The sequence below is a fragment of the Phoca vitulina genome, unplaced genomic scaffold, assembly GCF_004348235.1.
Source record: "Phoca vitulina isolate PV1807 unplaced genomic scaffold, GSC_HSeal_1.0 scaffold11, whole genome shotgun sequence".
NCBI lineage: Eukaryota > Metazoa > Chordata > Mammalia > Carnivora > Phocidae > Phoca > Phoca vitulina.
Genome location: NW_022589714.1, coordinates 18,631,127 through 18,658,074, shown reverse-complemented (window position 1 = coordinate 18,658,074; position 26,948 = coordinate 18,631,127). Strand labels below are relative to the sequence as shown.

The 26,948-nt window shown below is 39.5% G+C and overlaps 1 protein-coding gene across 1 annotated transcript in view; it reads right to left on the bottom strand.

Moving 5' to 3' along the window:
* Positions 1-26,948, bottom strand: part of COL9A1 (collagen type IX alpha 1 chain) — an 83,466-nt gene that overhangs the window by 559 nt on the left and 55,959 nt on the right. The window contains exons 29-37 of the mRNA XM_032410140.1: positions 24,012-24,065; positions 23,315-23,386; positions 22,661-22,696; positions 21,690-21,734; positions 20,337-20,369; positions 16,886-17,032; positions 16,601-16,655; positions 14,475-14,663; positions 7,886-7,963 (exon numbers count right to left, since the gene is read on the bottom strand). Of these exons, the coding sequence (XP_032266031.1) occupies positions 7,886-7,963; positions 14,475-14,663; positions 16,601-16,655; positions 16,886-17,032; positions 20,337-20,369; positions 21,690-21,734; positions 22,661-22,696; positions 23,315-23,386; positions 24,012-24,065 (709 nt within the window). The remainder of the gene's footprint in view (positions 1-7,885; positions 7,964-14,474; positions 14,664-16,600; positions 16,656-16,885; positions 17,033-20,336; positions 20,370-21,689; positions 21,735-22,660; positions 22,697-23,314; positions 23,387-24,011; positions 24,066-26,948) is intronic.

Here is a 26,948-nt window from a genome sequence, read left to right as displayed (position 1 = left end):
TCATTAATAATTTTTGTTCTTATTACATGGTAAAATGATAATATTTTGGTCGCAATGGGTTAAACTGTATTATTAAAATTAATTTCACCTGATTCTTTTGACGTTGATAATGTGGCTACTAGCAGATTTAAAATTATGCACACAACTCTCCTTGTGGCTCACATTGTATTTCTCCAGCGGCATCATCCCTAATAGGTGATCTGTCTCCAGACAGGGAGTACAAGTATAGCTCAGTGGTTAGAAGCATAGGATTTAGAGACAGCTCTAAGTTCTTGCTCTGGCATTTGTGATTAGGGTGACATTAGCAAGTCACTAAATGTTCAGTTTCTTCATCTCCAAGATGGGACGATACCTTCCTCAAAACTAAATTCCATGCCTGAAAGCATCTAATAAATAGGGGCTATTATGATTATGAGGATATCACTGATGGATGTCTTAGAAGCCTGTGCAATGCACCTACAAACTTCCCAGATGTTTTCTCATCAGGGGTTCACCCCTACGTGAATTGTATCATGGCCTGAATTCCTTGGGAGCATTTTCTCCCTTTGTCATGTTCAAATGTTGTTTGGTCACCCCATGGGGCACATTCTCTGAAGCAGAGTACCCCATAACAGGAATTTCTGCTGAATGTTTACGCACCCCATCACACCAGCCGTGTTTTAGCACTATTAGCGTAAAGATGGCGGGAAGAAACTAGTGTGAGACAAATTGTGTATGCCATGATGATACAGTTTCATAGAGATCCTCATTCCATCTCAGCCATCCTACCTCGGCCATTCAGCCAGACGGTGAACATGTTCAATTATGTATTTGCTTAGATTTACTTTCCTTCTCTCTCAGTGATTTTAGTTTTCTTTTTCTATTTTCGTGGTCTTATTACACGTGTCTTTTATTGGTCTTATTATAGTGGTCTGGTCTTATTAAGTCATCTTATTACATATATCTCACATATTTTCATTTATTTTAGATTTTATTTATTTATTTGACAGAGAGAGCACAAGCACAAGTAGGCAGAGCAGCAGAGGGAGAGGGAGAAGCAGGCTCTCCACTGAGCGGGGAGCCCGACAGCGGACTGGATCTCAGGACCTGGGATCATGACCTGAGCCAAAGGCAGACACCTAACAGACTGAGGCACCCAGGCGCCCTCTCACATACTTTTAGAAGGAAGATAGATTAGAGATCTTACTTTGTATGTAAGATCTCATTCTTCCTGTGATTCTCTCAATTAGATCCACACACAGCAAGAAGATAGAACGACTTATTATTAAGTTTTAAGAGAATAATTATCTTTGATTCTATCCATCTCAAGGCTGTAGATAAGCAGAGATGTAAGTAATTTCCCCTAATGTATCCCATAAGCCTCCATTTAACTATATTAAGTTGTAGTGAAGCAGATGATTGTGTTTTCCTCTAAAGACCAGGCCCCTGAGAAAGTCTTTCCCTAATCAAGAGCACCTATAAATAAGCCTCTAGCAGAGCCTCTTCAGGTCTCCTGATACAAGCAGTTGTTCGAAGTTGCTCTTTTAAGGTTTAAAAGCTAGGCCAGATAAAGGGGCACATAAAGGGTAACTTTCATAACTTTAGGAGCAGCACTATTCCCATGGAGACATACCAGGTCTGCCTTCACAAAATCAAATCAAGATGAAGAGGAGAAAGATGCCCAAAGGAGAGGTCACAAACCAAATGACCCCAGAGGCAAAGCGGGTAAGGCAGACTGGGGTGGGCGAACAGAGGGGAGCCCATGAGCCAACGCCTATTTTTGTAAATAGTTCTACTAGAACAGAGCCATGGCCATTTGTGTATATATTCCCGACAGCTGCTTTTTCATTACAGGGGCAGAGCTGTACAACCTCCACAGAGCCTGCAGGGCCCACAGATCCAAAAGCTCTGGCCCTTTACAGAAAAAGTTTGCTGGCCCTTAAGGTAGTAAAGAAATGCCCTGCAGTCTTTACAAGAAGAAAACTGATGTGATGAGAACTCCCCATTGGTGGTAGGGAGGCAACAGGGAGGACGGGCCTGGGGCAGCTCGGCTCCAGCCAACAGCTGCCATGAGGGAAGACGCACGGGAGCCTGCAGAACCTCTGCTAATTGTCAAGAAAGCTAGAAGCTGCATTCTGGAATAGGTCTCTCCGTTTCTACATGTTACCAACTAATTCAAATTTTTATTGCACATTTGTACAGCCAGCCTCCTGCCTAAAACCTTAAACTTAAGGGAATTTATTCTCTACTACACAACAATATTAGAAAGCAGAAGGAAAGGGGCGCCTGGGTGGCTCAGTCATTGAGAGTCTGCCTTCGGCTCAGGTCATGATCCCTGGGTCCTGGGATCGAGTCCCGCATCGGGTTCCCTGCTCAGCGGGGAGTCTGCTTCTCCCTCTGCCTCTGCCATTCCCCACTGCTTGTGCTCTCTCTGTGTGTCTCTCTCTCTGACAAATGGATAAATAAAATATTTGGGAAAAAAAAGAAAGCAGAAGGAAAGCTTTTTAGGTTTTCATATGTGGTTCCCCATCACTACACATTCCAGGAGAGGTTTTTCCCTTGCTGCCTTTATTCCAGATTCCTGCTCATCCTTTGAGGAAAGAATTGATGAGGCCATCCTGTGTACCCTCAATTTACTTTATGTAAAGTACATCTAGTCCAATTCTCCCTTGGGCAAATACAGCAATTGACCCTCTGGAGCTCTGGATGTCACTGTCATTATCATCATCAACACTTATAAAATATTTCCATTTTACCATGGCCATGAACTGTGCTCATTATTGATCCTATTTTCCTCTTGTGTGAACTGAGTTAAGAAGGCTAAATAATCGTCCATCGTCACACAGCTAGAGGGTGTTGCAGCTAGAAACAAGGGCCCTTCCCCGCCACTCTAACCCAACCATATTTCCATACCCACTGATGAGCTAATTCTGCCGAGGTGTGTGCGCGATTGCGCGTGCGCGTGCCGGCATGTATGGGTGGGAGGGTGTTTTTTGTTTAATTTTTTGCACCTGAATTGACTAGGGAGTAAAAAGAAGAGGCACAATAACCAAGAGTAGTACTGATTCTTCTGGAGCTCTATCGTAAGAAACTAAAGATATTTTTTCTGAGGTTTTGTCCTGTAGAAATGACCAGAGGAAAAAAACCCAGCCATCACATAACAGATCATCATCAATTTCTGGTGAGTCCGCACCCTGGGCATTTAGTCTCAAATGTTTTTGTTACTGTTTAGGATGTAATTTTGGGGTGACACTATGTCACAGTCCAAATCGTTCAAGAAGTCCAGCAGCTGCATTAGCGAGTATCTATGAACTACCCTCCAACTCTTCAGAAGAAAACAGATCTGAAGTGTTTTCATTCTGCTTTGTCTCCCTCGTGGGTGTGTTAGCTGCACTAACTAGCTAATGATTACACAGTTTTCTGAAATTTCAAGGACCTATAAAAACGTTACGGCCAAATATTTCGTTATTTTTAAAAATGAATGTCTGTGTCATTCTCTGTGCGAACACTAGAGGGTAGTCATGTTTCATTGATGGAGACCAGTCCCCGCTGGAACATTCTGAAGGATCTAATAAATGCCGCAGAGTGAAAGGGACTGTGTATAAAGGCCTTAAAAAAAAGAAAAAAAAAAAACCTGAAAGTAATTTTCAGCATTAATTTGGTGATTTATCCACGGGTTATGTAAAATGTTTGTATGTTCCAGGGACTTCCTTACATTTCTCACCTTACTCTGAGCTTACTTTTGTGGTGTTTGACAAAGCATATGTTTAAGGAATTGGCATAAAGCCGTTTATTTATATAAGATCCCCATAGCCAAATAAAATAGCTGCAGTGATGGAAATAGGATAAATGGCTACTGCTAAACCAGCCTAAACTGAGTGTGCCTTTGGTTTGGGGCTTGTTGGGGTTTTTTCCACTCAATATTCACAAGCAAAGCTCACCTCTGTGCAAATTTTGCATAAGAAACCTAAATAGCCCAGTTGCCTAGTGTGACCCTGCACAAAGCCAGCTCTGCCCTTCTCTGCTCGTCCAAGAAGGGAAAGCTTGTCAGTTTACAAGCTACATTCCTGGTGGTCACATACATATGAGTCCTTATTGAACTGGCTTCTTCCCCCCATGAGTTTGAATGCACAGTGGAGATCAGGACCTATTATTAAATATGTTTCCTTAAAATCCTCAGAGCGTCAAGGAACTGGTCCCAAGTAGGCAAGTTAAGTGGCAGTAGGGCATAGAGAGTTACCCTTAATGAGACAACCCAATCAAGCGATACCACCAAAGGCCTGTGGGAAGAAACCGAAGGTGGGGAAGAAACCGAAGGTGGGGGTGGGGGGTTGAGGGCATCTAAAGTCCCGGGGATCTCTAATGTGATCCACTGTGCTCTGTGAGAGAGGCGAAAAGGAATCAAGACACTAAGTGGTTATGGGACTTGCTGAAGTTATATGGCTAGAATGGCGAAGACAAACGAATCACATTACTAGACAGCTCAACATTTTGTCTACTACGTGAACCTGGACCTAGAAAGTATGAATATTTGCCTCTGCCACTTATTACCTGAGAGACCTTTGTTAGAGCAGGTGAACTTTTAAGTCTGTATTTCCTCAAACATAAACAGAGGAATACAAAATAATAATAGCTAAGTTTGCAGCATGCTGGCCATATGCCAGGCACTGTTCTAAGTGTTTCACATGTATTAACATGTACATAGATCCTCCTAAATAACTCTAGAAGGTACATGTGGTTATTAACCTTGTGATACGGAGGAGAAACCGAAGTGCTGAGAGGAGAAGCAGCTGCAAGTAAGTGACAGCCGTGTGTGCACCCTGGAAGCTTGGCTCCAGAGCCCATCCTTCCTAAATACCCATTCTGCCTCCCTCCAGCTGTGGGAAACACACTGGAGGATTCATGGGTATTCTTCAGACAACAGAGCACTTCAGCCAAAACGATAGTCAGCGTGGCGGTTATCGTAATGATCTACGGCCATAGGAAGCAATGTACCATTACAGCCCCAAAGAGCCGCATGATACTTAACACTGAACAGTGAGATACGATATGGAGAGGAGACCAAGAACTAAAACCGTCCATGAAGAGCAAAGGAATTCTGATAACTGATAAATAATTAAGGTATTAGTTACATTTGTTTTCCAAATATATCAGATATGTTTGCTTCAGGAAGAATGATCAAATGAACTTTTTTCATCCAGGAGGATTTAAGTCCCGAATCCAAGTCCAAATTAAGGGACAACAAGGAAGGTTGCGGGATGTCCTGTTCTGCAGGATGTTTCTTTTAGGTACCAGACAAGTCCCTGCACCAAGTGCTACTGGAAGTTCCTCCAGTCCCTGAAGTCCTATTACTATTGTGTTTGTGAGAGACCAGAAACCACATTCCTAATCACATTCCAGGCTCTGCCAGGGAAATTAAAAAGCCCAGCCTCTCAGTGGACAGTGAACTCGTTCAATAATTTACTGTGAGCCAGTACTTTGCATTTATGATTTGGAGTCGGGAGTCACCCAATGTCATAGAGCTAGTAAGTGAGAGTCAAAATTTGAACCCAGGATGTCTGAACTGTGGAGCTCCCAAATAGCCCACTTTCCCAGTACTAGCTTAAGGGGAGGAATGACCCAAAGAGCTCTTGTTTGGGGACTGATGGATTTGAGAAATTGTTAGCTAAGCATATTCATAGTGTAGATGAGAGAATGTGAGCTGACCTAAAAACCAAAGAAAACCAAAGTACCCGGCTGGCGCCTCAGGGACTAGGGAAAACATAAACCCTTTGTGCCTGTGCGCTAAAGCACTTGCGAAACTGCATGCTTTTGAAAGGTAGCCCAAACTTTTAAAATATAATCTGAAACTCAGATTTCCCACTAAATAATGTCAGTATCCTTTCAAGAAATATAACAAAAGCATAGACCAAGAAGACCAGATTTCGGAGTGGTACCAGGAAGCAAGGGGCAAGGACTGGCAAACGGCAGAAAGGAAAAGGCAAAGGACAAGTGCAGCAATCCTGAAATAGCCCATAAATGTTTTTAACAAATCATATTTAAGTATTAAATCCAAGACCAGCTATAACAAGTTGATTTTTTCATAAGGGAGACAAGATGAGGACCAGGCAGAACTGCCAGTGATGAGCTCGTCCCGCCTTAACCACTGTGCCCACACACAAATGTCTCATGTACTAAAAAGCAAATCAGGGAAGCCCCTTTTTGGGAGAGCAATGGCCCAAGAGCACATGTAAAGCCCTCCCAGTCAGAGTCAGCACATCTGAGTGGGTGACTGCATGTGGGGAATAATGTGTCCCCTCACAACAGCCTGGGACACTGAACTTACAGAGCTGGGTCTGCCTCAGTCTTCTCATTTGAAACCTAAAACATGGTTTATCAACAGAGTTTTTGAAACTAAGAGTCATCAGAAATGATAATATATTTCTGATAAAGGAAAATCTTGCCAAGAATGCAAGTTGCTGGTCTGAGAACTGTTACGTGATTTGTCAACAAAATAGAAGGAGAAAGAGAAATTGTAAGGCAATGCTACAATATACAGATAAGTGAATTGTCACGGTATTTTCATCAACTTTAAACCACCTACTGCTACCACTGATAAAGGAGGAAAGCACTCAGTAAATTCTATTTCCCTTTCCTCTTCTCAACATCCATCAATGAATGTAGACTTTATCATACACTGAAATCTTCTCTTGGTCCCATGTAGCTTCAACCAGATTTTCTTTCCTTTTCCAATCATAAAAACTTCCTTTCCCAATCACGAAAATTTATCTATTTGTGAAAGCGTCTTGACAGACCCATGAATCACAGCTTTAGCAAAGCAGTGTTTGAGCCATCTCCAAATGTATTCGTATTTAAAAAAAAAAATTTAATGAGAAAGCAATTCCCAGGAGCAATGAAATGGATAATGAAAAAGCAGTGTTTTTGGCCGCAATTAGAGTCATGATTGAATAGGTAAGCCTCTGTCAGAATTAGAAAATGAGCATTTCTTTTTCTAAATTTCCCTACACCAAGTTTTCCAAATCCACTGTGGAAGCGTGGACCACCCTTTCTCTGCAGAACCTCTCACCCTGACTCTCCTCAGCTCCGGGGTTTGGGAGCCTTCCTGAGCCACCGCCCTGGCAGCTGTAAGGGTTCGCTGGGAGGCTGCATGTCATTCATGCCCTCAGACCCAACTGACTTTCCACCCTGCTCTGCTGCTTCTGGGGTTGGGCTGGTAGGTCATTTCCCAGTGGATGAGTGGGTGGCAGCTTGAGCTGAGGGGACAGAGTAGCCAGTGTGTAAAGAGAGAACAGACGCCCAGTGAGCGAATCCAGGCTCTTCACACAGAGGCAACTTTGTCGCCTCAGCCAACCCAGCTGTGATACCCGGCTTGTGCATGGCTCTTTGTGGTTATATGAATAGGAATGTTCAGGTTTATTTATTTTATTTATTTATTTTTTTTGGATATGGGTTTCTGGAGGGTCTGGATATTTGAAACAGGAGCTTTTAAAATAAGATTTCAGTTACTCCCTATGCAACATGAGTAGTTTGAAACCTTGGATTTTCTTGTTGCTCTTTCTGGTTAAAAATAAACAGAAAACTATCAACGAGGCTGACAATGGATAGGACCTCATTCATTCAGAATTTTCTAACGAGTGCATTGTGGCTGGACCTTGACACGATTTTTTTAAATCATCTATTCGAGAAATTAATATTTTAAGCCCTGATACTTGTTTTCTCATGAGGAACACAGGCATCATTTACAAATCATTTGACTCTTCATTAAAGTTGCTCTTGAAAAATCTGTGCCAGCCGTTATTGTTACAGGCTTAAGTAATCAAAGAGCAAATCTTTAAAATGGTATCCAATTCAGACTGCCCACTTGCTACCCATTTCTCAACCCCGTGCTGCCATATAACACACTTACCTGGAAGACCTGTAGCTCCAGGCAAGCCCTTAGGACCTCTTCCAGGAGGGCCACGTTCCCCCCTTTCTCCCAAGTCACCTGCATTTCATTAGAGAAATGTTATTTTTCTATATGTCTATAAAAAGAAAGTTCCATATTTTTAAACTTTAAGCAAACCCAGCATTGAGAAAGCAAAAGGTCATGAAATTGCCACAAACTAGGTTGTAGTAAATATGTAGCAAGGCAAAACTTAAGTCAATTATATGAAGAGATCGAAGGGGAAAAAATCTAATAATCATATTCATCAAATGATAAACAAACTAAATCAAGTATCAAATGATCAACATTCAGTAAAATAAGAATCAAAAGCTACCTCCTTAACATGATAAAATATATCTACCTCAACCCAAGAGTTAGCATAATGCTGAATGGGAAACACGAGAAGCAGTTCCACTACCCATAGAACATCACAGAGATGCCCACTTTATCACTAGTATTTGTCATTTGGTTTGAGAGTCAAAAACATCCCTCTTTTTAAGTGGTATCAGTGTATATCTTAAATCCTTGAAAAGCAACTCAAAATCTACAACAAGCAATGAGAGAATTCAGTAAAGTAGCAAGATACAAAATTAATACATGAAAATCAGTACTTTTCATATATACAAACAACCACCAGAACTAAGATGTGGTGAAAAAATATCCCATTTATAATAGCAATTAAATTAATAACAAGGAATAAGTTTAATCAGAAATATGCAAATCCAACATTAAAAAAATAACATTTCTAAAGGATACAAAAGGACTTGACAACTATTCTTAGGTGGAATGACATCATCACACAAAGGTGTGAGTTCTCCCTAAGCTGAAGTTTCATCATGATCCCAATAAAAAGATTTTTTTTTAACCGAAAAAGGGGATTCTGAAGTTTGTACAGAAAAATGCATAAACCAGAGTAGCCATAAAAACTCCAAAAAGAAAAGCTACATGAAGGGAATTAATCCTACCACATATTAAACCAATTAAAATGGGGTGGTACTGGTACATGAATAGATAGACCAGTGAAACAGCCCCAAAACAGGCTCCGATACATACAGGATTTTGTTTTGTAATATATGTACCATCTTAAAGTGGGAAGCAGTCGAGTAAGTCAATAAGTGGTGCTGGAAAAAGTAGGTAGCCAGCTGGAAAAAAAAAATAAAGTTGAATCTGTTCCTCACAACATAATCCAGGATACATTACAAGTGGATGAAACATTTAAATGAAATTTAAGAATCAAGAAAACAAGGGAGAATTATTTTATAACTTCAGATTTGAGTTGGCCTTTCTGCTATGATTCAAAATATGAAGAGTTCCTAAAATCAATACAAAAAGGTCAACAACAATAAAAAAAAAGAGAATATATAAGCAAGAAAGTCGCTAAAAGGAAACAAAAATAGCTCTGAAATATATGAAAAATTCCTCAACTTCACTCTCACATCAAAATACACGGAAATTAAAAAATAACATGAAAGCTACTTTGAACTGTAAGATAGGCAAAAATTCCAAAGTTGAATCCAACCTATGCTAGCAGGTCTGTGGAAAAATACATTATTACATATTGCTAATAAGACTGCAAATTGGAACAGTCTCTTGGAGGATAATTTAACAGTGTCTATCAAAATTACAAATGGCAGTACCATTTTACTTGGCAATTCCACTTCCAGGAATTTATCGTAGAAAGAGGTTATGTTGATATTTACACAAAAATGAAATAGACAGTGTTTTCCATGGCAGCCTTGCCCTAATGGCAGAAGCCTGGACACTAAATGTCCACGAGAGGGTTAAATGCACTATGCTATTTCTGCAGAATGGCATACTATGCAGCTATGAAGAACCAGAAGCTCTTTGAAACAATCTCAAGACCTATTGTTCAGTGAAAAAAACACAAGGTCCAGATCATTACTAAAGGGCAAAACGACTTGTTTCTAAAAGGCTGTAGGGAATGTATGTAACCATATATTGTACCTCATCACTGGTAAGGATACGTAGGAAACTCATAAAAGTGATTACCTAATGGGAAGGATAAAGGAATCTAGGCAGATAGGAGACCGGGGTGGTGGGAGAAAAACTCTTCGCTAAATATCTTTTCGTATATTTTTAAATTCTCAAACACTGTAAATTTAGTGTCACTAAAAGTAAATTAATGAATTTTCAAAATTTAAAATGTGCTACCACAAGTGCCTACATTTCACTTGTGATTCATTATTTACAGGGAATGTGCTTTGGATTACAACCAGCCATGTGTATTTGCAAGACAGTTGATTGAATTTGGGGATTCAGAAGCCACAGAACCAACTTTCATTAATTATCCTGGCTCCTGCAGAGAAACCCAGAAACTTGGCCTCATTAACAAAGTGCCCTAATACCTAGTCAACTTGCTACTAGATGATGTTTATGGCTCCTAGTAGAAGACATTATTCTACTATCCCATTGGTATAGTATTATGTTATTACCCTACTACTCTTTTAGAAGATTCAGTGGCATTTTGCAACAGATTCTATACATAATCATTTTTTCCAAACATTTGTATTGGCCCAGCTTTATTCAATATTAAGTCAAGTTTGTTATAATTTAAAAAACAAAAGCATGCATGCCAAAATAGCAAAAGAAAAAAAAATCTCTATGAAGTGAATGTTTAAATAGTCACCGTACTTTGATGTTGGCTGTGAATGTCCTTGTATGAATATTTTTATCATGAATCAACTACATTTTTAAAACAATTTTAAAATTATATAAATACTGTATAAGGATATAGAGCTCAAGTTGAACTCATACTCACATAAGTTGTTTTTTTATCCTCCTCATCAATATGGCCTTACTATATTAGGAAGATACGACAATTAGCATTTTAAAAACTAACAACTTAAGCGCTCTTGTTAACTTAGCAATTTAAATGTCATATCCCTGTAATTCTGGAGGCTAGCAACGAGAAGAGAACCAATAAATGTGCCACATTTTCCGAAGATAGGAGATGAAGATTATAAATTGAAATGTAACTTTCACGCAGACAGTGAAAGTTACACACATTCTGGCATGAAGCCACATCCCCTTTAAAATGTCGTTTGCAAGGAAGAAGACTGCTGTCTTGGTGCTGATGCTGCCCTGTGGTTGTCCGTCGTAGAAACACAATTTTTAGGTGGGCTCCAGGACAGAGGCGCGCGGCAGCAGACAGGGCTGCGGCCGGGCTCTGGGATCCCCAGGGTCCATCCGCTTCTTCAAACCCTGATCATGTCTTCTTTTGACATGTCTGAAAACTGGCTCAGGGAACTAAAGTCCACCTTTATTCGCTAGCCTACTGTGTGGAAAAATAGAGCGAGCTTGTAAAGTGAGCTTTAGATAAGGTAAAAAGGGAAATGTGCAGGGTAAGTAGCAAAACAGCTCCCTCTGAATGGAGTGGCTAAAACGAAAGAAATTCTCATTGCTCCGTAGTTGTTTATTTCATTTATTTGAAAGCTATAACTGATACTCCGACCCCATGCAAGCAGATTAATACCGGAAAAAAGTGTTACAGTAATGATGTGTATTTTCTCATGCCGTCACTTACATATCGACACATCTGACTCACTAAAGTATCAAAAAATTGATATATAGCCTTACTCAAAGGGATTTAAAATTAATCCAAACCATCAACATTTAAAAATAGTATTTATGACACAAAAGACTAGTACTAAACCAAGTGAACATAAAGCCAATTAGATATCTCTCATGTTTCTGCTTGAGTATACATATAAAATGTACATGCAGCATGGGTCTTGGCCCTGTTTGTATAATATTGCACAGAACATGTCAATGAAAAACAAAAAAAATTATAAATATGATTTAAGATTTGAGTATGATTTCTGACATCTACAAACTCCTACTGAAAATGTTTCACTGTGTTTTGCAGACCAGTTTTTTAGGAAAAAAATGATTTTATTAAAGACATAGTTTGAACTGCTAAAAGCTTTAGTAAAATTTATTTGTTCATTATTTATGTAGTAATTTCCTTGGGAAAAGACTCTTAAAGTAATATGGTGAGAAAGACTCAGACTACCCCTTTATTAGGCATGGGAAAAAGGCAACAGGTGACACTGAAATACATCTCTTCTCAAACTGGCTGAACATTTAAGTTTCAAATGCTGGAGTATTTGTTCTCCAAGAAGAACTGATCTGTAACCTTTGACTAGTGGGACATTATATGTTTTCAATTAAATATTACTGTTATAATGTATGTGGTAGAACAAGAAAGGTCAAGTCCGGTTACCTGGAATCATACATTTCCAAATTTGTGACAGCACTGATTTAAATCCAAGGATAGTACTCCTTTCTTCCCACACCCCAAATTTCAAGAAGTAAAACAGAGAAGATGCTGCTTTAAAAGAACCCAGTGATAATAAACGGATGGAGGAGGGTGGGCAGAAAAAGTCCTTTAGAGAAAAGAAAAAAGACTATATCTTTTCTAGATTATGGACTATGTCATAAATACTGAAGAAGCATTAGGGGGAAGTCCCTTATACAATCAAACTATGCTTGATGAATAAACTCTGTGCCAGGGGCATTTTCTGGGTTCCAAATACAGAAATATATTTTTCTCTCCTTCAAAATAAGGTTCATCTGCTAGATCCTAGTCAGCCCAACACAGCCACTGAAAATTCAGTGCTGCTAGGAGCTTCCCAGGAAGCTTCCTGAACATTTCACCTTTGTTTCCTGTTGTTCCCAACCCTGGTTGTATATTAAAATCACATGGGAATGTTTTTAAATCCTGCTGCTCAGACCTATTAAGTCAGAATCTCTGGGAATGGGATTGAGCCGTGGACAGTGTTTAAAGCTCCCCAGATGATTCCACGGTGCGCCCCAGGCTGAGAAACGCGGCTTTAGGCAGTCTCTACCAGCATAGCAAGTAGACATCGACGTTCTTACTTCTTAGAACATGAAATGGGACTTCAGGCGAGTTCTCTTACTAACTCAAAGTTAAGTTGTGCCCCACGTATGAAGACTTCCTTTTAGCCAAAGAAAACAGAGGGCTGTGATTTCTATAGCCCCTACAAGGTGTTCCTTTTCAGCAGGAAAATGGGTGACTGCTTTACATGGTGCATTTAGCAGCATCAGATTCAGCTGGAGGCTTGTTAGAACACAGACTGCTGGGCCCCACCTGCAGAGTCTCGGATCAGTGGGACCGGAGCGGGCTGGGGAATCTGTATCCCAGACAGGGTCCCTGGTGGTGCAGACACTCCAGCCTCCGGGTACCGGCTGTCTCGGAACCACTGTCTGAAGGGAACTAACAAGAAGGACTGAGGAGTCACGGTGGGCTCTGGTGCCACAGAAACAAGGACGTCAACAACCCACTGGAGGCAGCAGAGTTTCTTAGAAATTGTGAACAGAATGAATGGGGACTAAGCACAGAGGGAGGACCTACTCGTGAGTTCCTGAACCAGGAGCTAAAATCAGGACAAAGATGGGTGGCGATGTGATCCTTTCAAAGAAAATACTCGGTTCTCTTTAAGATGAGCTCTGAGCTCTCTCCATATTTGATTTTGTCCAGCCTCTGAGAGCTTGGAAATTGGGCCAGCCTCACAAGAAGCTCCAATTAGGGCTCATTTTTTCACATACGGCAATGCACATGCCAAAAAAAACAAAAAACAAATATAATTAACAAAATTGTTTCAGCTGAAAGTGAAGTTAGCCAAATACATCAGCAATTCATTTATAGATCCAAAATGGCAGCTTGCTTGGCCTCTGACCCTTCACACCACAATATTTATCCCTAATTGGAGCACCACCATTAAAAAAAAAAAAAGCCCCTCTCTTGTTTCTGAAGCCCCACATCTTTCTGAAGCTCCCTAGAGTCACTCGCCAAGATATAGAAATTCCTCATTTTGTTTAGCGCTCTCTGTAAATGATCCAGGACACACACCCACCCCACGCTGACATACTCACCTCAACTAGTAAACACCATCTGAGGCAACCAGTCCTTCCGCAGGGCCTGCTGAATACCTAACACACTCACAACACTTTTTTTTTTTGGCAAAACACTTGCTTTCAATAAAAGGGGAAGAAACAAACTTTCTCACATTCCCTCACATGTTAAAGAAGGAAAAAAGTTCGATTGTACTTCTGAGCTGAAAAAAATCCATCAAAACTAAATATCCAATGTCACTTTTTCAAAGAAGAGGGAGGCAGCCTCAATTCATAGAATTTATGTCTTCTGACCTGCTAACAAATGTTGTTAGTTTAAGTAACGGATACAAATGTTCTAAGGCTGGCTGCCATCTTAGAAGAGCTCCACAATGATTTTCGAGTCTCAAAAAAAAGGCTGAATGATCCTTTACGAGATCCTGTAAAGTTTATTTTGAACTATGATTGAGGCAGAGGGTAACTGGAAAAGATCAGTACTGAAAATCAAGGGACCTTAATTCTAGGTTTTGGTCTCTTGTTGCCACACAGCAAGGTCAAGAGGATGTCGTATAATAGTTTTTTGATCTTTCCCATCATCACGGTTCAAGAGAATGATACGTCTCCTTGTCTCAAAGGATATCTGGAGCTTGGCAGGATGTGTGGATACATCTGAAAAAGGATGGGCAAAATGGCTTACCTTTAGGCCCCCTCAAACCAAGAGCACCAGGGGGGCCTTTAATGCCTGGGAGGCCACGAAGTCCCATCTGGCCTGGGAACCCATTCTCTCCAGGTGGTCCCGGGGGACCGGGGGGTCCAGGCCTCCCAGGGAGGCCAGACGCCCCTGAGTCCGGTCGCTTGAGACTAGCAGCCATCTCAGCAAGATGTTCTAAAAGATAATAAACAAAACAGCCCAGAGAAGTCAGAAACATGAAAGTGATTCAAATGAAAAAAAAAGGGGGGGGGTTATTTCAAGTGTCTTTTTTTCTAAATGTGTCACCAGAGCTTCAAAATTCGTGGTGGGAAGTGAATAGAGTTAGATCATCTTTCCATGGACTTTCTGCCAAGAAGCTTCCCTGGTCCTGTTTTATTCAGCTCTTTTGGGATATATTTGGTCCTGCTGTTGTGAGACAAGGGCAGGGGGATCACACACACACACACACACACACACACACACACACACAGAGCAAAGCTTTCAGGTGAGTAGTGTTCTAAAAGGATGAGTCTGTCACCTGAGTCCCAGCTGGTTATCTGAAAACCCAGGACGGGAAGAAAATGAGTTTCTTAACAGAGGGAGAAGTGGATGTCCCAAAGCTTTTTAAAAGCCAAGGACATTGTCCAGAATTAGTATTAAGAGAGTATTTGAGACCTAGCCCCACATTTTCAGTCTGAAGATATTAAGTGACCTAAAATATCCTGAGCATTCACAACTTCTTATAAATTCCCCTCTCAAAAGTTTTTTCATGCTTGGAATAGACAACAGACATTAAAAATAGCCCGCTTCTTGGGAATGTTCACAGTCTGTCTTAAAAATTAATAACTGTGTGGGCTTTTTCAGGAACCATTAAATAGATTAAGAATCATCCACTGAAACCATGAAGAGCAAGAAACCTTTCCTATGGAAATACTCTAAGGGAAATATGCCAGTGTAATATTTTTTAAAGGTGTGAAGGAGATTATGAATTGGAAACAAATTTCTAACGAACATTTTAAAATTGTTAAATGTGAGCATTCTAGTTTGCCTTACGTAAGAGTTAGCATAAAATTATAATTTTCTAGGGATATAACGTTTAAAATTGAAATATCCTTTCAAGATTAAATGTCTGCCATAAAGAGACTTATATTGGCCTTCAAATATAGAAGTGACAATTTCATTCTGGAAAACTCTACAAGTCTACCAGACAAATTAGACTATCTCATGAGCTTGCAAAAGAAGAGTATTTATCATGACGGAATTGGTTCCAACTAGAATAAAGTAATTATTTGTTAGAAGGCCCCAAAGTTACAGGATCTCCCCAGTTCCAGTCTCCCCAATTTCTTCCTTTTCTATGTGATTTTAGAACTAGACCAATTCTAAAACAGGTATATAGCAATTGCTATAGCTAATGAATTTAGATAAAGGTTAACAAATGTAAAAATATATCACCCATTTTGGTAAAATACTAGTTATTGGTTTTCTATATACATGATACATGGGTAGAGATAATGTCCTTATGCTTCTTATGGGCATGAAGACTGTCAGTTACTTCACATATAAGCTACAGAGAGAGCCAGGGTCAGTGCCAGGGACACACTATGTGGTAGGATGTTAAGGAGGGGAAAGATACCTGAGAATCTGTGTTCCAAAGGGTGGGCGGGGGAGCTTGTGTGTGTTTGTGTGTGTGCTTTCTTGTAAATTAACCTCCTTGGCAAAAAACAAAACCAAGAACAAAAATAGGCTAACCCAGGGGCGCCTGGGTGGCTCAGTTGGTTAAGCGTCTGACTCTTGGTTTTGGCTCAGGTCGTGATCTCAGGGTTGTGATCTCAGGATCATGAGATGAGTGCCGTGCTGGGCTCCCTGCTCAGTGGGGAGTCTACTTAAGACTTTCTCTCCCTTTCCCTGCCCCTTCCCCCCACTGGCTCGCGTACTCACTCTCTTTCTCTCTCTCTCTCTCTAAAATAAATGAATCTTTAAAAAAAAAATGGGCTAACCTAGAAAGATAAAAATTTTCTTTGAGGCTATAAGCTATTCTGTGGCAAAAAAATTAGATGAAACAATTAATATAATATTATTCAAAATCTCCCACCTTTAAAGCACACCAAAAGTCAAGACTATGATTTATTTACCTTGCATGACTCTCATGCAAACCTGCTTAATGTGCTGATCTGTCGGTGCTCTACCCTGAGACGGGGAAAAAAAAAAAAAAGATGGTTTATACACAGAACCATAAAGAAGACATTGTTAAATGGTAACCTGACAGACTCAGCAAGTGGCCAAGTGGCTGGATTTACAGGAGAACTCTCCCATACTGCTAAGGAGCTGGTGTCTGGGCTAGCCTGGCTCCCAGCCCCCCTCCTGGGCTGTGAGCTGGAGTCTCCAAAGGGAAACCCTGGGGACTGCCCACCACTCACTGGAAGGCCCTGGATGCCAGGCAGGCCAGTGGCACCCTGCTCTCCCTGCACGCCTCGTGGTCCAGGGGGTCCTCTTGGTCCTTCAATGCCAGGAAGCCCCCGACTTCCTTCGGGCCCCCTCAAGCCGGGCTCCCCAGGGTTACCCACCTAGAACAAAATGGCACATTATAAAACCAGGGCTATCCACAAGTCATGTGTCTGCTTAATATTAATACAAGACTTACGTGAAATTTTACATTCTGTCTCCCAAGAGATGTTTGTTCAGAGGTTACAAATTCTCAAGGTAAAGACACAGAATGCCACAGTCTCTGAGAATTCCAGTTCAAGTAAAGTTTTTCAAAATCTTTCTTTTTGGTATAGTTATTATTTCAAAATGTTAATTGAAATAATGCATTTTTAAACTACATTCTTTATACTTTAAGCCACTTCCTAAGAACAAGTTCATTTTTAATAAGACTTGTGCACTTTTTCTGGCCACAAAAAGGCCACTGAGTTCATACAAGACATGTTACTTTGTATATCACCAATACAGAAAGCATAAAATAAAGATATTTCCAAGGACATAAGTTATTTAGCTTTATAACACTCAGGAGAATTTGAAGCAGATGTATCCAGGAATTATAAAATACTAACATTAACTAAATACATTTAAAATGCTGCAGTTAAAATGAATACATTTAAAATACTGGAACAAAAAGAGTGAGTCCATAATTTATCTAAGTCTTGAGGAAGTTAAAAATCTAAATATTAAAGAAGTTAAAAAAATAAACCAACTGTTTCCTTAGCACAAAAGCATATACCAGATTTTTTTTTCCTGAAAGCAGACCACTAAAAACATTTTTAAAAGTCCCCATCTACAATAACTGCTTTAAAACAAAGCTAAATTAATTCACTTTCGGTTAAACTACCTCTGGTAGAATTTATGGCATAGTAGTTACAATGTGCCATTGTTTATAGAATAAGAATGAGAAGATAAAAGGACAGGAGGCAATAAGGGACTGCTAGGGCTCAAAATGAAGTTCATGAAGGACTTAACTCTGCTTTTTCATATGCAACATTTATGTAGAAACAAACTGAGGGTTCTAGAGGGGAGGGGGTTGGGAGGATGGGTTAGCCTGGTGATGGGTATTAAAGAGGGCACGTTCTGCATGGAGCACTGGGTGTTATATGCAAACAATGAATCATGGAACACTACATCAAAAGTTAATGATGTAATGTATGGTGATTAACATAACATAATAAAAAAAAGTTAACTCTTTCAAACGGTCAGATGTTTTAAGCTGAAGGGAAGAAGGTGATGAGGCAGGGCTTTCACTAGATGCCTCTGAATAAAGCTCAGCGCCTATACTTTTTCCAATCTTTCTTTAGGCAGAAAAATTGATACTCATCTAAGTCAACTTGTCAAAATTGCTTCTATGAAGAAATTATGGCCTAAAAGACTTCCTGAAAGACAGTTTCAAGAGAGAGAGCTAAGGATGTGCTGTGGAGGGTTCAGAGCTGTCAGATGACTACAGTATAAAACTACAGCAACTTCTAAAACAACCCTGAGGAGACGCCAAAATGGATTTGGAAGTGCACTAAAGAACTGGCAGAAAACAAAGGAGGCCAAATGAGAGTCTATCATCTTGTTGACAACGTCTGAAATACTGCTACAACATGGGACAGGACATTTTCGATGAAGGGATCAAGGGCCAACATGGCCAGGAGAGCTCAAGGGCCCCCGGGCTCTGGAAAGAATTCCTCAATTGAGTGGTATACTGAAGTAGAAACGGGAGGTGCAGACTTCACCTACTTATCAGGGTTGTCTCTGCTGAGATCACCGAGCAAAGTGGAAGTGTGTCTCCTTGACTCTGGGACAACACACTTCAGCTGCATCAGAATTAGGTGGGTAGTGGCAGAGAAGAGAGAGGCGGAGGAAGGGGAGGTGATAAATCAAGAGTTAATTCCTAGTAATATACCCAAATTTAAATGAAATTAACTCATTTTGACCACTGCATTGTTCATTCACTTTTTCCTTTTACAACAAATTCTTACCATTGAACATTACCGGTTATTTCTAGATAGTGAGGTAGGATTTCTATTATCAAATCCTATCAAGGTTTACTCTTCACATTTTTTTCTCAATCCTAAACCATTTCTGTCAAAGATTCTTAGGTGTAAAGATGTTACTTAAAGCTTGAGACTGTCAACGGTGTTTGGAGAGTGTGTGTAAACAGGTGAGTTAATACAACATAATAGTTTCCATCTCAGGGGCATGTGAAGAGCCCAGGGCTGGCACTGCAACCAAGTCTGGGGGGGAGGGGTGTCCTCCGGGGGGAAAGTTGAGCTGAGGATCGGGCTACATGCCTAAGTAGGAGGTAGCTCTTCTAAGGAAAGAGGAAGAGTGTTCCAGGCTAGGAGAACAGCACAAGGCATTAAATAGCATGCCAAGTAAAAACAATTGCAAACAGATGAAGTTCCAGATAGCTAGAGATGAGGTTGGCAAGGCAGAGACCACTTCATCAAAGACTTTATATATTTTGCTAAGAGTCTGATTTTATTCTATCAAATGTCATTCCTGAAGGGCTTATGCAGAGGAGGGATAAAGAGTGGGCTTTATATTTTTCTCTAGATGGCACTGGCTGCTATGAGGATAATGTGTTGTATAGGGACAGAGAAGAGTGGAGAAGATTCTAGAAACAGGAAGGACTAAAAGATTAAATGGAAGCTAGTGGTGGTGGCCTTTGAGGTTAAGGTCTGAGCTTCATCTTTTCCCTTATACTCTCCTAAATTTCTTATTGTATTAAATGTGCATTCCTTTCAAATTAGTGAATCATCCCAGGTTTGCTGGTTCTCTACTTGGTTCTATACTTGATTCTATTAATTTTGTTCTAATAATTGGTTCTATTATTGGTTCTATAATTCTGAATACATCTAATCTCTAAGGAGATCAGTTTAGTTTCTGTAAAATGATGAATTGAATGAGATGATCATTTTCTAGCTTTAATAATTGTCTATTAAATTTTCTGATGCATTATGACTTTATGTTACTTCCCCAACTAGAACACACAGGAGATTAATAAAATTACTGAAATATTTGCAATGGCATGAGTGCCAGTGAAATTCATTTATACTCTTGTCAGTCACCACAAAGGACAAGTCAGTTCTTTTAAAATGACCCATTTGTGAAAGAAATTACTATGTATACTACTCATTGAGCTACTTATGATAAAAAACTTCCTTTAGAGTGGATTAATTCAAAAGGCAGATCCATTTACACTGTTGTGAGGTGGTTCCCCCCACCTTTGGATGAATCCATTACTTAAAGAATAAATTTAGACATTAATTTCCTTGAAGGTAAGTCCTTTAAGAATTTAATTTTATAGTGATTTCATAAAGCAGAGCATTGCATTTTCTATGGCTTTATTGGTATTTTTATTTTTTTTATACCATTATTGTTCATTGTACTTACAGATCCCTTTGGCCCAGGTAATCCTATCTCTCCCTAAATCAATAAAACAAAATTATGTTAGAACCATGCATTCACGTTTGATAGTTTACTCAAAACATTTAATAGGTTATTGTGTTGCTGAAATCTACAGAAAACCATGAAGAGATGAACTCTGGCACTGCAGAAAAACATGAGATTCAAAATTTGGATTCTAGTCCCAGTTCTGCTACTTTCTGAGCTTTGTAACCTCCTAGCTTTTGACTAACTTATCTGTTAAATAATGTGGTCGAATCGGAGCTCTACTAGGCTCCAACCAGATCTAAAATGCTAGGTGTTGAGAATTAAAATGTGTAAGTCAAAAGACATTAAACTAGCATGCTGTTTTAAAATATAGTGGACATTTAAACCTGATGACTTCATTTTTGAAACTCTAACAGTATTCCAAAACTCATCTGGAAAAGTCTATCAAACCAAATATGCCTGATTTTATGCATAAATCTCTCACCCCTAATTCTAGATATGAATTCAGCTCAAGGTCAAGCACATCAGTTCATCTCCACCACAAAACAATGATTTAAAACATCCGCTTAGCCCATAAAATGAAAAATTTTAACAGAAAATAAAATTAAAATAATTCTTTTCAAATTTACTTACTAGAGAGCTTTGCCTAATTCAGATGTTACATTAATATTAGCTCTAAATCCTGAAAATCTGAATAAAACAACATTACAAGAATTTTTTTTCTGCACTAAGTGCTCTCTGGAACTATTTTATGAGAAATCTATCACCACTCCAAAGGACCAAATGTAAGTTTCCACATTAGGTCATGTTAGATTGTGTCAAAACCACAAAGATGAGCCCACAGATGTAGCAGTTCTGGCAGTAAAGAAAATTTTTTCTCATTCTTGCTGCCTTCCTGGAGATTTAGCAGCAGCATCCTCTGGAGATGGAGGTCACTTCTTTGGAAGGTTTTAGACTACGGAAAGTACCCATGGTCAAACTTGTGAGCCACGGCTTTCTGGCTATAATAAAATCATTTTGTTTCCATGATAGGCACTATTCATAGACTTTCTATAGTCATCTAAGAATCACTTTGAATGTCTAGGTATAAAGCCACAAGAAAGTCACCACCTATAAGAGAACACTTTGTTCTCCAAAGGCTTAAGGCCTGGGCTATCAATTTTGGGATGTTTACCCTCTGCTTTACTTGAACTTGGCTGCAGTCTTGGGGAGTCATTCATTAGTTTATATAAAAACACCATAGCCGCTGAAGAAGTCAGCAAGGATGACAGTATCAGAGAAAAAGAAAAATTATGTTTCTAGTACAGTTAGAAATCAGTAAGGCTCATCATTAACCAAAACAAAATGTCTTACAAGTTCACCCCTTTCTCCTGCTTCACCTTCTTCACCAGACGAACCCTAAAAATTAAAATTAAAAGTCACATTTTTGAATTCTTAGTCCCTTGTCTCAGTTTTAACCCGTCAACATTGATAAGCATTCCTAAGTGCCCACGGTGCCCACCAGATCATGCAGAAATACAAAATGCCCTCAATGGCTTTTCAATCTAGCTGTCAGTGGCTAGTCAAAAATAGAACAGAGCCTAGAGAAAAGATAGCAGGTGAGGTTGAGTTTCTTCTAAAGTTAAGGATTAATGATTGTATCCAGCAATTTTATAATTAGGTAATCCTTGAAAAAAGGCTTTCACTGTAGAAAAAGGAACCCAGAAAAAGGACTAACTCTAATTCACGTTCACACTTTATTTGTTAAGGTCTTGATACAGAAAAACTCAAAATATGATGATGCGGCTCTAGAAGGCTCCATCGGTCACAAGTAAACCAATCTGGTGAATGAGAGCAAGGGACACTCTTTTCAATGTGTCATCTTGGAGGCAGAGCAATCATCAGCTCCAGCCTATTAAAGCAGTAGATAAGGTTACAGACCAAACTAAACTCTAGCTTTCACACACTATGAAGCACAATTGAGAAACACTGCTAGCCTCCGTCCTTTTTTTTTTTTTTTTTTTTTTTAAATTTTTTTTTTTTTTTTTTTTTTAAGATTTTATTTATTTGCGAGAGAGAGAATGAGAGACAGAGAACATGAGAGGGAGGAGGGTCAGAGGGAGAAGCAGACTCCCTGCCGAGCAGGGAGCCCGATGTGGGACTCGATCCCGGGACTCCAGGATCATGACCTGAGCCAAAGGCAGTCGCTTAACCAACTGAGCCACCCAGGCGCCCCGAGCCTCTGTCCTTTTACTCACACCCATAAACCAGCCAGTGCCCCCTGCTGGTGAGGCACCTCCATGCACATCACGGACTGCATTTCATACTCTCCTGATAGGACCTACCTGTCCACCCTTTGGACCCGGCTCACCGACTACTCCCTGTAACGAATAAAACATAATACCTTTTCAGTATTTTGAGATGTTCAATACTATAATTTCAAATGAACCAACTTCCCTCCTCAGGCTGGTAGATAAGGGCAAGTATGAATAATGTGACAGATGAGGACTTGCTCCTCTCCCCACAACCTAACAACAGGGCTCCAGGCTGGGCATGGAGCTTACTTAAAAAAAAAAAAATCAGGACGACAACCTAACAACAGCCAGGTAAGGCCTGGAGAAACTGACAGTTGTCCAAAAGCTGGCAACTCGGAGTGCTCTCTGATCACATCCACATAAAATTGGACTGGTAGGAATGTAAATTTAAAACTAAACAGGAACTATGATTACAACTGGCATTTTTACTTTTCTCAACTTTTGTATTTTCCTTCTGATAAATTATTATATATATATATATATATATATATATATATATATTTTTTTTTTTTTTTTTTTGCTCCTTAATCTCAACTCTCACTAATTCAGGATACCTTTCTTGATAGCTGTTCATGATAATTGCTATAAAAATCTCCACTGTGCCGAAAGCAAGCTTGGTTTCTCAATATAGTAAAACTCATCCTTCCAAATAAGAAACTTTTGGGGGGGGGGTAGATATCTTACCCTGTCACCTTTCATTCCAGGAAGGCCAGGGGGGCCAGGCAAGCCAGGGAGGCCAGGACTACCAGGAGAACCCTGAAAAACAAACACGGGGTCTCCAGAATCGCTGTTAGCACGACACTGCAGTCACACGAGGCAGACACAACCTTGGGTGTGTGGACTCTCGTCTAAAATAAATGCGCTGTCGTTGGTTTAACTCTGCTCCTCAAATCTGCCTCTCTCCCAGGCTCTCCGGGGAAAAAAATAGGCCAGTCCCTCCACCCGCTTGGTCCCACCTCGGAGGTCCTCAGTTCCTGGGTTTGCACCCTTGCCAACAGTGGGCTCTTTCAGTGGAGTCCCTGCAATGGTGCTGCTTCTCTGGCTGTGTAAACAAGCAGGGCTCAAGAAGTAAAAGGCAGCGCTCACGCCCACTTCTCTTCAATTCCAAGAACCACCAGAGGCCAAGTGTAGCACTTCACGTTTCTCCTGGTTTCAAAATGTATGCTGCAAACCACACTGATTAAAATACCCTCGGAGGGTATCCTAGGTATAACTTGAAATTTCCCATTTACATTTTCACGTGTTCACATAACAATAGAAATCAAGTACAGATGATTAAGTCACCCTTTGTACATTGTTTTTCTCTCCTTGCTTATTTTTTTAAATGTATTGTGTTTTATATAAAGCAAATAAACTTCTGGAGGCTGGAAATATTACTTACCAGTTTACCTGGTAGTCCTGGGGGTCCCACTGGTCCTATTTCTCCTCTACTGCCCTGGAAAAACACAAACATGACCGTCAACTGGCTAGTTTGCCAAAACTCAAATGCTTAATTACTATGTCAGTAAAACAACACTCTACTTAGGTTTTTGTTTAAATATAAAAGTCATCAAAGTATTCTCCCCATCTTCGACTGAAGGCAGAGACCTTTCTGTAAAATGCCCCCAGCCTCCCCAGTGTTTATCCTTCGGTGAATGTGGTCATGTTGTTCCTTGTGACTATGGCCCATTAGATAAAAACGATGTCTGCTACATCTATGTGAAATGACAATTAGTAATTTCCAGCATCTGAATCACAATGTAACTTATATTATGGTTATCTGTGTACATGTTTTATCCTCTCATTAGAGTGTGTGTTCTTGAGGTATTAGGTACATCAATTTTGAATTCCACCTAATGCCTAAAACACGGTAAATTTCTGGTCCACAGTACATATTAAAGCAGCATCTAGCAAAGGATCTTGAACTGCACAAGAATGGAAAAAAAAAAAAGAGAAACAGGACGGGGATGTTTGCCTTTAAATTACTAATGCGACTTCAAAAAGACAGAGATAATAGAAATTTACAAAGTTTCTAACATACAAAACTCTTTGTTCTACTCATTCTTGTTCTAAACATGTCTTAAAAGATTAAATAAACTTTGGAAAGTATAATTTATAATGAAAATACACCGAAAGCAACATTTCATTTTGTGAGCCAATTTCAATTCTTTATTTGAAACTCTAAGCCCTTTGAGAAAAGGAGACACATGAATTCTTCAATTTCTTTCCCCAAGAACCTCATACAGTCTTATGCAGTCTGATAAAAGCTTGTTTTATTTCTAACTCATATTCAACTAAACTGAACACAAGGTTATTGGATAAATAATCACATCTCCTGGATAGTGTATATAAAAATGAAAGTAGTCTTTTGAGTTCATTTTACTTTAAAATGACATGACAACTTCATATTAATTCTTGATATTTATAAATGCTCCTGCTAAGATTATCCTGATCTGGCCCATATGCTATTCATTTATCTCTAAGTTGAACCAAGTGTCAAGGTCCATAATCCTGAATTTTCAGTTTCTTTAAAGGATTAAGTAATATTTGCCAAATTACAAGTCTCTAGCTTTGAGCTACACTTAAGTGGCAGTTGTCTCAAATGACTTATAGGTGATTTAAATGAAATGCTCTTAAATAGTTTTCAAAAAATTTTATATAAGCAACCTGTCTAATATGTAAGTTTGGATGATACATTGGCCCTTAACCCTTGTGAGCGGCTTAGAAGCCTGAGGCAGGCCTATGAGGATGGGCACTGGAAAGATGTAAGACTAGATGAAAACCAGCCACTGTGATAGATTCTTCTATCCATCTATTAATATAAAGATTGGGTTCTACCCCATTAATTTAGCCCAGCACTTGAAAGTTCAAGACAGATTTTCTTCAGTATATCTGCTCTGTTGGCATTTTCAAATAATTTCTGAACTGCATCATGATGAAGATCCGAAATGTCATTGGGCTAACATGACTTTAATTCACAATATAATTAACAGTCATTGGTGGGAAAACTAATTAATGATATCAGAAGGGGAAAGCAGTTCTTGGCACAACCTCAAGTATTCACTTCTTTTATATATATATATATATGTGTATATATATACACATATATATATTATATATATACAAAACCATATATATATGTACATATATATACATATATATATATTATATATATATACAAAACTGTTCTTCGGTCAAGGGTATACGAGTAGTTGCACTCCCGTTAGAACCTCCGAACAAACTCTCAAGTATTCACTTCTAAATACATGCATCATTATGCCAAAAGAAAGATGATTGATGTACTTTTTTTCTCTTTCACAAACTAAAGGGCTAAGTTAAAGGACTGTGTGACTTTTCATTTCTCTTTTGTTGGGATTATTTTGCCAAAGACAAAGATTTTCTCTGCTGGTACTTATTTTCTCTTTCATGAGCTCCTATTAGTCAATTTGTAAGTGTTTTCCAACCACTGGCAGGCCCTTGGTAACACATATGAATGGCTCAGAACCCCAGTGGAGCCTATTCTGCTGACCTTCTGTTCCCAAGAGAGCCCAGCATGCACAGGTCAGTAAAATTACAAGCATTTACTCCTCTGTTAGTACACAAACAGACAGAATGTGTTCCTCTTTTTTTTTTTTCTCTTTCATCCTATAAATTTTTGGCCATTTTAAATGTAGGTATTTCTATAGAAATCACCTCAAGGTTGAAAAAGGTAATGTTGATTTTCACAACAATGACCAAGCAGTTACGAATAAAGTGTTAGGACAAGATTTTCTGATGGCCATTCCTATGATTTCTATGTATTCTAAAAACATGTAAGTAAGATGAACATGAAGTGTTCATGAAGTGTGAACATGAACCGAGATATAAATAGTCATCTCTAAAAACATAGGTTAAACTGAACACATGTTGTAGGGAGCAATTAGCCATGACCTTGTAACCCCAGGTGTGCTAAACTTATAAATGGTAAATCTCCTATGTTTCAACAGCTGTGGTATAACCATATTCTCAGATGTGGACAAGGGAAACTGGTAGGGATATGGCTTTTCTGCCCAGTAGCTAAGATTTATGAGCCCCGTGACAACAAGAGTTATGATCTGTAACAAAAGAATTGTAAGGAACCAGGAAAAAAGGCAAAATCCTACCATTAAAAATATGAGGACCATAATAAAAGGCTTTTTTTCCCTCTCAGACGCTCTGTGCCACCATATATATATCTCCAGCATGTTCACACACATCTGCCAACCACTCCCTACATAAGAAGCCACTCGAGGCCTTAAAAAAGTTGCAGACCCTCTACCAGTGATTCCCAACTCTGGCTGTGCATCAGAATCCCCCAAAG